The 12963-nt window shown below is 38.7% G+C and overlaps 1 protein-coding gene across 6 annotated transcripts in view; it reads left to right on the forward strand.

The window, feature by feature from the left end:
• LOC148853017 (potassium channel KOR2-like) overlaps nt 1–12963 on the forward strand; it is a 124879-nt gene that overhangs the window by 74107 nt on the left and 37809 nt on the right. For 4 of the 6 annotated variants that reach the window (XR_016099950.1, XM_088947793.1, XM_088947791.1 and 1 more), the window contains exon 12: nt 10237–10347. The exons of 1 other annotated variant lie outside the window; for it this stretch is intronic. Coding sequence is in view for 4 of the 5 variants with exons in the window: in XM_088947793.1 (XP_088803919.1) it covers nt 10237–10347 (111 nt within the window). In the remaining variant the exon portion in view is untranslated. Of the gene's footprint in view, nt 1–9700; nt 9836–10236; nt 10348–12963 lie in introns of those variants that run through there. One more of the 6 variants, XM_088947796.1, reaches the window with a different exon arrangement.

A 12963-nucleotide genomic window follows, 5' to 3' on the forward strand; every position in this document is an offset into this window, starting at 1 on the left:
GTTTGAGTCAGTTTGTTAATTCAGTTGTTATTTATTTCAGCTTTTATTTACTTTATTTATTATGTAAGTACCAAGGGCAGATGTGTCCTTTCCATTATGTAATAAACATGACCTATAATATTAAGAGAGTGGCGGCGGTAGATCAGTAAGAATCTGTCCCTTCTTTCAACAACTTGTCTTCTCTTGTTTCTCTTCTATCCTCTCTCTCCTTTCTCCCCTTTTTCTTCTGTTTTGCAAACCTAAAACCTATTAGGATTCAAGACTCATCACAGTCTTGATCTTCTACTTGGTATCAGAGCCTATCTAGGGCTTCTCATGTGTGTCTAGTCCAGCCGACCACATGAGGACTAGCTAGGGCTGGAAGCTCTGAAGAAGTTTTTCGGTGGCTGAATCTTGGAGATTACCAGGAGAGGTTCGCAGCAGTTGAAGACTTGCCGCGACTTGCATAGAGTTGGTAATCAGGAAGAGGCAGCAAAGGTTAGGGTTCAGGTAACCCTAGAAGACAGTAAACCGAAGTACTTAAGTAAGTTTTTTTTTTACTGAGTTTCAGAGACTACAATCAGTCGAGATAGGTTGGACCTATCTAGAAAGAGGGGCCAAACTGTGTTCAAGTTTGTTCTAGGGTTTGGCTTGCCAAACTGTGTTTAAGTTTGTTTCTAGGGTTTGACTATTGGGCTGAACCTCCCTCTTCAAAGGTGATTAGTTTTTAGGGTTTCATATTGCCCTACGACAAGTCCCACTTTTGTGGACTGCTTGGAGAGTGCAGCTAAGCACTTACTTCAAACCTACAGTTGAAACCATAATTTTGCTCTCGCAGCAATGGGCCCCACAGTAGTGATTTCAGAAAATAGCATCTCAGATTGATAGGCTGCCTGGTACTGTGCATGCCAATTGATTTCAGATCATATTTGAGTTGATTTCTTGCATATACTGTGATAGGCGATTGATTTCAGATCAGATCTGGGTTGGTTTCAGATCGGATCAGTTCAGATTTCAGATCAGATCAGTTTTATGTTGGTTTCGGATCAGATTTCAGACTTGCTTGTTTGACTCTGTTTTCTGGTATAGTTGCTCTAACAATTTGTAGCCACTGAATCTTGATCAAAGATGGAGTTTAAGGGTCAGGGAGAAAGTAGTTTTGGAAACCACAGTTATGGTAGTGTATCTGAAACCGAGTTTCAGATTACAACAATGAGATTTGATGGATCAAATTATTTGGAGTGGGCGCAATCAGCCATGATGGCTATTGGAGGAAGGGGAAAACTGGGTTACCTCTTGGGAGATGTGAAAGAACCTTCCAAGGAGGCCCCAACATACACCAAGTGGGTTCAAGAGGACTCTTTGGTTATGGCATGGCTGTGTAATTCTATGCAGCCACATATCAGCCGAAATTATTTGTGGGCAAAGACAGCCAAAGAGATATGGGATGTTGTGAAAGAAACCTATTCCCAACCCCTTAATGTTGCAAGAGCCTATGAACTGAAGTGTGAGGTGAACAGCCTTAAACAAGGAGAGAAGCCAGTTTCTGTCTACTTCTCTACCTTGAAATCCTTGTGGCATGAAATTGACCATCTAGAGACCCTTGAGTGGGAGAGTACCAAAGATGCACAGACTCATAGAAAGCAAGTCAAGACGAATAGGGTATTTGAGTTTCTGGCTGGTTTGAATTCAGAATATGACATTGTGCGACAACAGATATTGACAAGAGATAGTGTGACCCTCTCTCAAGCATACTCCCTGGTGCATAGTGAAGAGACCAGGAGGAAAGTCATGATGCAGCCTCAGCCCTCTTTCCCAGCCTTGACAGCTATTAAACCCAAGCCAGGGGGTGACTCAGAAAGGGACCGGAAGAAGGAAGATAAACGGGATCTGGTATGTGAACATTGCAAGAAACCCAAGCACACAAAAGATACTTGTTGGAAGCTACATCCTCACTTGGTCCCAGCAAAACTAAGAAATAAGAAGGGTAATGCTCATATGGCGGTAAACACTAATTCAACATCCTCATCAGGCACATCCCTAGAGACTTTAGCTGCTGTTCGGGCTGCCCTCATATAGTTGGAAAAGGAAGTTGGGAGTTCAGCTCAGCCATCTCAGTCACCATCAGCTCCTGCCACATCTGCATTTGCACATTCAGGTACTCGAACCTCAGCTTACCATGCTTCAGCTCCATGTAATACTGATCACTACTGGGTAATAGATTCAGGTCATCTGACCATATTAATAGCTTTCCATCTTTGTTCACTTCTTATCACTTGTCCTCTGGCCGAGATAGAGTATCCATTGCTGATGGCTCTCTTGTTCCCATTTCGGGCAAGGGGGACATCAAGCTATCGGATACTATCTCTTTATCTTCTGTCTTGCATGTTCCTAAGCTTGATATTAACCTGCTTTCAATTAGTAGTATTATCAAACACATGAACTGTTCAGTAACCTTTTTCCCTGACCAATGTGTTTTTCAGGATTTGGAGACAAGGAAGGTGATTGGGACTGGCCGTGAGATGAACGGGATCTATCTGCTTGGAGAGAGTTCTCGTCGGGAGGAGTCAGTGGATAAGAAGTCTTTTGTTTCCCAGTCTATGAGTTCGCTTATGCGAAAGCATAACCGATTAGGTCATTTGTCTTTTAAGTCTTTGAAGAGTCTGTTTCCTGCTTTATTTGAGTCTGTTGAGTTATCAAAGTTGAGGTGTGAGAGTTGTGAGTTTGCCAAACATTGTAGAACCTCTTATTCTTTAAGTAATAAAAGGAGTAATTCTTCTTTTGGTATTGTGCATACTAATGTTTGGGGGCCATATCATATCTCTTCTATGGGTGGGTACAAATAATTTCTACTGTTTGTTGATGACCATACCCGGTTTTCTTGGGTCTATCTTATGCGTTCTCGGGATGAGGTTCCTGCTCTGACCCAAAACTTCCATCAGATGGTTCTCACTCAGTTTGGGACCAAAATCAAAGTCCTTAGATCTGATAATGCGAAGGAATACTTTGGTCAGCCATTGACCTCCTACCTTCTTATCCATGAAGTTATTCACCAGAGCACTTGCCCTTATACACCACAGCAGAACGGCGTTGCCGAAAGGAAGAATAGGCATATCTTGGAGGTGGCTAGAAGCATTATGTTTACCTCCAATGTACCTATTCGCTTCTGGGGTGATGCTATCCTCACGGCAGTTTATCTCATTAATCGAGTTCCTTCCCGGGTCCTTGATATGAGAACCCCCTTTTCCCTTCTATACCCAGACGAGGAGTTGTTCATTGTTCCCCTTAAAACCTTTGGTTGTACCTGTTTCGTTCAGCTTCTCGGGCCTCATCATTCCAAGTTTGAACCTAAGGCCTCCAAATGCATTTTCCTTGGTTATGCACAAACTCAAAAGGGTTATTGCTGCTATGATCCGGTTTCAGGGAAACGGTTTGTCTCCATGGATGTCACCTTCTTTGAGGAGACACCCTATTATCCTAGGGTTTCTCCTCAGGGGGAGAGTAGTGAGAGTGGAAGTGGGGCTGTTTTGAGTTTCTTTCCTCAGGGGGAGAGTAGTGATGGGGTTGGTAGAAGTGGGGCTATTCCTTTACCTATTCCACTAGATAATGAAGGTTGTAGTGGTGAGGGTGGTCAGAGGGAGCCGGAATTGAGAGTCTATCACAAGCGATGCAGGCAGGTTGATCCTAGTCTTCGGCAGTCCCGGCTAGCTCCAGTTCCTTCTGCGGCTCCAGATCCAGAGCCTACTGAGATACCTCTCACTGTTGCCACTTCCCCTCCTGTGGATGACCTTGATCTCCCTATTGCCATTCGCAAAGGGAAACGACATTGCACCACTTCTACAGCTCACAGCATCTCACAGTTCTTATCCTATGATCGTCTATCACCATCTTACCGGTCCTATCTCACTTCCATTGCCGATGTCCCTATTCCAAGAACAGTGCAAGAAGCCTTATCAGTTCCAGAATGGAAAGATGCAATGCAAGTCGAAATGGATGCCCTATTGAAGAATAATACTTGGGCACTGGTTGACCCTCCAAAAGGAAAGAAACCGGTGGGATGCAGATGGGTGTTCACTGTGAAGCATAATGCTGATGGCTCTATTGAAAGGTACAAAGTCCGGTTGGTTGCAAAGGGGTTCACTCAGACTTATGGTATAGACTACTTGGAGACCTTTGCCCCAGTAGCCAAGATGACCACCATTCGAGTTTTGTTATCCCTTGTAGCAAATCATTCTTGGCCCATGTTTCAGATGGATGTTAAAAATGCCTTTCTGAATGGAGACTTAGAAGAAGAGGTTTACATGCAGTTGCCTCTTGGATTCTATGATACAGAGACAGGTAAGAAGGTTTGCCGACTGAACAAGGCATTGTATGGTTTAAAGCAGTCACCTAGAGCCTGGTTTGATAGGTTCAGATTAGCCCTTGGAAGGTTTAGTTATGTACAGGCCCAGTCAGATCATACACTATTCATCAAGAGGGTGGAGTCGTCTCTGACACTACTGGCAGTATATGTTGATGATATTGTGGTGACGGGAAATGACAGTCATGAGATTTAGTCCCTCAAACAGCTCCTTCATCAAGAGTTTGAGGTGAAAGATCTTGGTTCACTACGGTACTTTTCGGGTATTGAGGTTGCTAGATCCAAGCAGGGGATTTTTATCTCCCAGAGAAAATATGTTCTAGATCTGTTGGCGGAAACTGGAAAGTTGGGTGTTAAGCCGGCTGATACACCCATCGAACAAAATCACAAGATTAGTGCAGATGGTGGGGAGCCTCTTGAAGACAAAGTTATGTTCCAACGGTTGGTTGGAAAGTTTCTATATCTCTGCCTCACTCGGCCGGATATCAGCTATGCAGTTAGTGTTGTTAGCCAGTACATGCACTCCCCTAGAACTTCTCATCTTCTTGCGGCAGAGAGAATATTAGCATACTTGAAGAGATGCCCGGGTAGAGGTATATTGCTCAAGAACAATAATCACATGAGGGTAGAAGTCTATACAAGTGCCGATTGGGCTGGAAGTGTTGATGACAGAAGGTCTACCTCTGGATATTGTGCCCTAGTGGGAGGTAACCTTGTCTCTTGGAGGAGCAAGAAGCAGAGTGTTGTCTCCCGCTCCAGTGCTGAAGCGGAATACAGGTCAATGGCTAATGGAGTGGCTGAAATCTTATGGGTGAGGTCACTACTTGAAGAGTTGGGTATTGACTATGAAAAGCCCTTAATGCTGTTTTGTGATAATCAGGCAGCTATTAATATAGCCCACAACCCAGTGCAGCATGACAGAACTAAACATATTGAAGTTGATCGACATTTTGTGCAAGAAAGGGTCACATCACAAGAAGTGTGTCTTCCGTACATCGCATCTAATATGCAGCTCGTGGATATCCTCACCAAGGCTGTACCAAGGAAGAAGTTAGTGACAGACCTATCCAAGTTGGGCATGATAGATATCTACTCCCAACTTGAGGGGGAGTGTAGAGAACACTGATGTGGGCCCCACTGTAGTGGTCCCCACTGTGTTCGTAGGACAGTAGTGTAGTTATTTATTTCAGTTATAGTAGTGTCAGTTTGAGTCAGTTTGTTAATTCAGTTGTTATTTATTTCAGCTTTTATTTACTTTATTTATTATGTAAGTACCAAGGGCAGATGTGTCCTTTCCATTATGTACTAAACATAACCTATAAATATTAAGAGAGTGGCGGCGGCAGATCAGTAAGAATCTGTCCCTTCTTTCAACAACTTGTGTTCTCTTGTTTCTCTTCTATTCTCTCTCTCCTTTCTCCCCTTTTTCTTCTGTTTTGCAAACCTAAAACCTATTAGGATTCAAGACTGATTACAGTCTTGATCTTCTATTGGTATCATAAAACAGCATATTTCATCAATAAGGCTACAAATGGCCTTTAAATTATGATTATGTACTTTTATCATGGTGTGAGGAACCATAATCAACCAAGTTTCATGAACAAGGTTGTAGATGGTTTTTCCCTTCACACAAAGTAATGATTTTCAGGGTGAAAATGAAGTAAGGAATCATAATTAGCCATGTTTCGTAGACAAGGCTATAGATGGTTATCTCCTTACATATCCTTCAATATGAAACAAGGAAGAAAAGAAAAATAAAAGGAAGAAAGAAAGGAGTGAGAGGAATTGATAGAATATGGTCTTCCATCTCATGTGGGAAGCACAAGGAGTATCAAAGTGAAGAGGTGTAGGAAGAAAATAAGATTCCCTACCTTTTTCTTCCTTTTTCTTTTATGCTCTTCACACCAATCTTCTTCTCTTTTCTCTTCACACTTGTTTCTTAGTGCTAGAAATCCTGTAAATAAATTAGTAATAGCCAACAAAAAGGCATTAGCCCCTTCTCCTTGTAGGAGAGGGCTTATATAGAGGAGGGAGGTGATTAAGTAACTCCCCACTCCTCTCTTCATAGAGTGCTAAGTGTCACCCCACTTAAAATGGGTTAAGGAGGGAAAAGAAAACTCTTCCTTCCTAAGGTGACAAGTGTCCCCCCACTTAAAGTGGTTAGCGGAGGGAAAATAACTCTCTCTCTCCTCGGGTAACATGTGTCCCCCCATTTAAAGTGGTTAGAGAAGGGAAAATAACTCTCTCCCCTAGGGTGACGTGTCCCCCCACTTCAAGTGGTTAAAGGAGGGAAAATAACTCTCTCCCCTAGGGTGACATGTGTCCCCCCACTTAAAGTGGTTAGAGGGAAAATAACTCTCTCTCCCCTAGGGTGACATGTGTCCCCCCACTTCAAGTGGCTAGAGGAGGGAAAATAACTCTCTATCCCCTAGGGTGACATGTGCCCCCCCACTTAAAGAGGTTAGAGGAGGGAAAACAACTCTCTCCCCGAGGGTGACATGTGTCTCCCCAATTAAAGTGGTTAGAGGAGGGAAAATAACTCTCTCTCCTCTAGGGTGACATGTGTCTCCCCACTTAAAGTGGTTAGTTAAAGGAGGGAAAATAGTCCTCTTGTTAGAATAGGACAAGTGGTATCCCTTATAAATAAGTGGGACACCTCACAAGAAATTAATCAAAATGGATTTATTCTTTTATGGCCTTTTGTTCCATTAAATGGGCTCTACTACAGGCCCGTTAAATGCTTATTGTATTGCAAATAAGCCCAACTAATTTGGGGCCTGTTTTTCACTAAAGTAGACTGTAGGCCCCTTTCTTTATTAAAAGGTTTCATCCCACCAATAGGACTGATTGGGCTTATAAGAAGCCCCTTTTTTTCTTCTTTATTATTAGTTTTTTTAAGTTGTGACTGGGCGTATCTTAATAACCTACTCCCAGTCCAACAAACTTAAGGACTTAACAGTGACCCCTTGAGCACTATGAACTCAAAAACAAAATAGCTTGAGGTTGCAGTGCTCAAGCTATTTTTAATTGATTGGGCCAGATTTTTGTGAATCAGACTTAATTAAGACTTAAAGTTGAAAACAAAAGCCCCTCCAATGAGCTGGAAATTGTAAAAGAAAAGGCCTACACAGATATTGTTAGGCTTTCTTTTATTATTATTATTATTATTGGCCCATATGACTTAAGTCCAAGAAGCTTTTATATAAGGCTTAAAGAGTATAATTAAATGGGCTTAAGAAAATTATGAATGTGGGCCCATACATAATGTGTAGTCCCATGTTTTAAATTGAAGTTGGCCCAAGTTATATGTTAATGAGCCTACAAGATTTTAATGTAAATGGGCCTTAAAAGCTTTTAAGTAACTAAGTATGGACCATTATTTAAAGTGTGGTCCCATACTTCTTCACACTTATCTTTATGGGCTTAAAAGAAAGGCCCAACAAACTAAACGGCAGCCAACTATCCATTAATTAAGTAAGCAAAAGTCCTACTATGATTAGGACTTCTGTTTAGATAAATATAGGAGCTAGCACGTTTCTTAACTTCTTTATCTCATTACTCCAGTCAAAAGAGAGAAAAATAAAAAGAGACTCAGCCTTATTGAGTGTTGGTGTGAAAATTTTAATAAATTCTCATGCAACATAATTCACTCAATCAAGTGATTGAGTTTGTATTATTTTGGGTATGGCCCATTCAGGGAATCATACGGATTGCTCCCCTTAATTACATCCCCACAAGAAAGTAGAGAACACCTTTTGATTTTGACTTGGAGAAATGAATGCATAGAACAAAAGAAAAGAACAATAGGATACTTAAAAAGAACTTTTCATTTGCTTTTCTTTTACATCAGGTGTAAATGAATGAGAAGAAAGAAAAAGAAAATACAATTGAGAAACTATACAGCAATACATTTCTCTTTTCTTTAATACAAAGAAAATTTCCTTCTCACTCCTTTCTTCATAATAAGTTGTAGTCAATCAGATGAAATTCTGATTGTAGACAGCCTTACTCCTTGGAATTTTGCATACAAAAAGGGAACCGTAGTCAATCAAATTGGATATTTGATTGTAGACGATTTTCATCCCTTTGCTCTTCATTTTCATTTGAAGGGAACCATAATCAGCCTTTGAGATTTAGACTGTAGATGGTTTACTCTCTAACTTTGTCTTGAAAGAGGGACCATAATCAAACAAGTAAAGGCACCTGGTTGTAGATGGTTTATTCCCCCCTATTCTTCATTTTCGTTTGAAGGGAACCATAATCAGCCTTTGAGATTTAGACTGTAGATGGTTTAATCCCTAACTTTGTCTTGAAAGAGGGACCATAATCAACCACATAGAGGCACTTGGTTGTAGATGGTTTATTTCCCTCTTTTTCCTTTCTCAAAAGTAATAACAAAAGAGAGAGAAAGAATGATACATAGAAAAAGGCATAAATAAGAAGTATTCACAGAGAGGACTTTCCTTTTCTCTACCTGTATTAGTGAGACTTTTCCTTCCTTGTCTTCCCTTGAGCACTTTTCTTTTCTTCTCTCCTTATCTTTGCTTTTCTTAAGAATCTCTTGTGAAATTTTCTCCGAAGAGTCTCTCCGTGTGTATATGTTTCTAGCTTCCCCTTGAGGAGCTTAAATAGGGAGTGGGTGGTTATGTAACTACCCCTCCTCCTAGGTGAAGGACACCTGTCCCTCCTACTTAAAGAGAGAGAACTCCCTACTTAAGAGGGGGAACTCCCATACGGGATACTTTTTTGTAATTTTAATGATTTGGCTAGTAGACTAACTAGCCCACTTATTATTCTTATTCTTCTTTTCTCTTTCAGCCCTATATGGGCATTCTTGTAGTTGTACATATCTTTTAATATATAAGAGACTCTTTAGGTGGGGGTCATTCATTCTTGACACCTCTAAGATTATTCTTGTTCTTCTCTCTATTCAGACAAGAGTGTTGACAAGGAGTATCATATTGAAGAGGTTTAGGAAGAAAACAAGATTCCCTACCTTCTTCTTCTATGCTCTTCACTCCAATCTTCTTCTCTTTTCTCTTCCCACTTGTTTCTTATGCTAGAAATCACTCAAGTCAAGCCAAATAGACTAATTTTGACACTAAAATTCAGGACAAACGTAGAATGAAAGGTTTGGAATAGTTTTCTCTATGCTTTTCTTCTGAGACCCAAGTAATTCACTAATAACGTTGATTATTATATCCTGTGTCTTTTTTATTGTTGTTTCATAAAGGAATGGATGTTCATTAGTCACTAATGAAGCATGAAAAAATAGAGGGACAAATAATTTCACCCATAGGAAGGAGTTTGTCAGTTATTCCAAGTTAAGCTTTGGTCTGATTTACAAAATTCTGGATACAGTCCTACTTAAAGAATGCAGAAATCGAAGGAGATAAGTTCCTCAACAACAGTCAAATGATTATTGATATTCAGGAAGAGCTCAATTATTTGATCCATGGCAATTCTTGATTCAGAGCCCCCCTGCTCCAACACAGATCTTTCCGAACATTAAAACACATATATACTTTCATAGAACATTTTTTGGTGCAATGCTTTAGCATGTGTCTCATCCTGCCATTCTGTGTTTCTCCAAGTGATTGACTTCTTCACTGTATAAGGAAAAGACAACAACTTAATTGTTTCATTGTATGCATGAAATCTCTACTAAGGATGTTTCTCTTAACTACAAAATCAGAATTATTTTTTTGTAATGGGTGCACTTAATTGGAGGTGGAGCAAATTGTTGGCATTGGGAATCTATTGCAGATAGATATTTCCTTTCAATATAAAACAGGTGTATTTATATTATTACATTATTAATTTATGGTCAATCAGACGATAACTTCAAGGTTTATATTTCCATTTTCCTATAAATGATCTTATATTTTTCAATGTAGATGGGGAAACACTCCACTTGATGAAGGCCATAGATGTGGGAGCAAACCTTTAATCAAGATATTGGAGCATGCTAAAGAGGAACACATGGGTGAATGTTGTGTCTTACAGAGGTAACATTTGCTGACAAGATCCTAATAACAATCACAAGACCCTTTAGCTCATGCACGTTCCCTAAAGTATATAAAGTAGAACTGCATAGATGTCCATGACCATAACCAAATTAATAAGACATTAAAAATGTTAAGTGAAAATAACAACTTAGAAGAATGAACAATGTCAAGCAGTAATAGAATAATACAAACAAGAAACGTAAAGGTGAAACTATTTTATAGGCATGTCATTGATACAGGAAACAATGGAAGTGGACTAGGTCAACCATCTCAACATCAATTTACAAAGGAGAGAAGATTGTAAACTGAGCTATGAACCTAGTTAAGTCCCATCTTCTGTACATTGTTCAATTCACAATCAAAAGATCAAAACTTAGGAATGCATGAAAAATCAAAGAAAATAAGAGGAAAACTAGGTATTATCATTTTCTAGGCTATTAAACCTGTATGGATTCTCTCAACCAAGACCCATTATACTAAGGTAAGCTATTTTTAACCCATAGGGTTCTCAAAATAAATCTTGCCAGACTTTGGTGTTGCTTCCAATGCATGCAACAACTGAACCTCGAAGATCTTTACAATGGGATTCAAATAGAAATGGCTGAGAAGAACCACGAATTGTTCTGGGTCAAAACAATTAGAATTTCTGTGCAAAACTTTCTGAGAACTTTGGTAGTCAGGAAAATATGTTGATCACTCCATAGGTAAATAAATATCAGTTTGAACTTCGAAATGATCTTGGCACATATGTTCAACATGTATGGATATGTTCATCATCATCATCATCATCCATGCCTTATCCCAACTATATGGGGTCGGCTACATGAACAATGAATCCCATTTCACAAATTCATTCTATTTAAAGCCATATCCACTGTTAAATTATTAGTGCTTAAATCATTTCTTACTACTGCTACCCATGCCCTTTTTGGTCTACCCATATCTGTTCTAGCCCCTTCCACTTATAACAAATAATTCCTAATTAGGACTGTTGGTGATCTTCTATGCACGTGACCAAACCATCTTAGTCTACTCTATATCATTTCACCACTTACTGGGGCCACTCCTAGGTTTCAATGGATGGCTTCATTTCTGATCCTATCCTTTCTAGTTTTTCCATTCATCCATCTTAGGTTCGCCTGTCTGCCACACTCATTTTCTGAACATGTCTTTTGAATGCCCAGACTATGTGCATTTTCATTTTATTTTTCAATCATAGATGGTAAGAGAATTTGTTAATGTTTTCTATTCACCCATACATATAGTTTGTTTGTGTATGGACAACAACTATTTTGTTGAACATAGCAACAATTAACTAAAGAATAAATAAAAATTGGATTTTTGGCTACCCTTGAACTTAAAAAAAAAAAAATCTAAGTTAGACCCTAAGCATAGAAAAGGGCCATTTTCATCTTCAAACTATGATGGAAAGGCCACATTAAGCCAAAAAGGATTAGAGACATCAGTTCCATTAGACAACGAATAAAATAATAAAGCATGCTTATATGACACTACTCATGTAAAAAAAATTGGGAAGTTGCAGGCCAATTCAGACCCTAAATTTTGAAAAAGCCACTTTAGATGTTAAAAAGTTATTATTTGAAACATAAATTTTATTAATTTTATCATGATTGTAATGATCCTTGATAAAGGGGCCTATGATGGAAGAACAGTAAATAAATTGAGTCTTTAATTAACAGTAATTAAGAGTAAATTATTTCTTAAATATAAACTTAATTAGATTAACTAATAGAAAATAAGCAATCACTTAATTTACTTAGTTAATTTAGTAATCAATTTCTAATTTACTTAATTAATAGTAACTTAATTTACTTATTTACCTTAATTAGCCTAATTTCTTTAATTGATCTTTTTACTTAGCTTAATTTACTTAATTAATTAGCTAATTCACTTAATTGCTTGGTTTTAAAATTGTCGTTGACCTAGGCGATCAAATTATTCGACCTAGGATTTGGTCAACTGTTCGTTTCCATTTTATACTTGTCCCGAAATTTTCCATAAAAATGTTCATGTGATCAACAAACTACTGACCCAAATGGTTGAACCGCTAAACTATTCGCCTGGTGAACGGTTTTCAGGTCATTTTTTATTTTTTTTTATTTTTCAAAACATCACAGGCTGATTTGTTTGGACCAGAAGGTTGAACCACTGACCTAGAAACCCTTGGCCAAAGCAGTTCCATTTTCAGCTCAGTTTTTAAAACCTTGCTTAATTGGCTTAATTTACTTATTTAGATCGATTATCTTTGTTTATTAATTTATTCATCTAACTTAGTTTCCCTAATTTATTTGATTTATTTATTCAATTGTTTAATTTACATATTTGGCTTAATTTACTTAATTATCTTAATTAATGTAATTTATTCAATTTACTTAATTAACTTTATGCCTTCATAGATTCCAAAGTAGTTTACTCAATACGTCCTTTTAAAAGCTTTAGGGTCTAAAGTGGCTTTTTCAAACCTGAGCAATGCTACATAAGAGTGTTTTATTATTATATTCATTGTCTAAGGGAACTGTCAACAACTTCTCTAGCGTCATATCTTATTGTCTTAACATGGCCTTTTACATCATAGATTGTACAACTGTTCATGGT

The sequence above is a fragment of the Nelumbo lutea genome, chromosome 5 (assembly GCF_056320005.1).
Source record: "Nelumbo lutea isolate HS-2025 chromosome 5, American lotus-T2T, whole genome shotgun sequence".
Lineage (NCBI taxonomy): Eukaryota > Viridiplantae > Streptophyta > Magnoliopsida > Proteales > Nelumbonaceae > Nelumbo > Nelumbo lutea.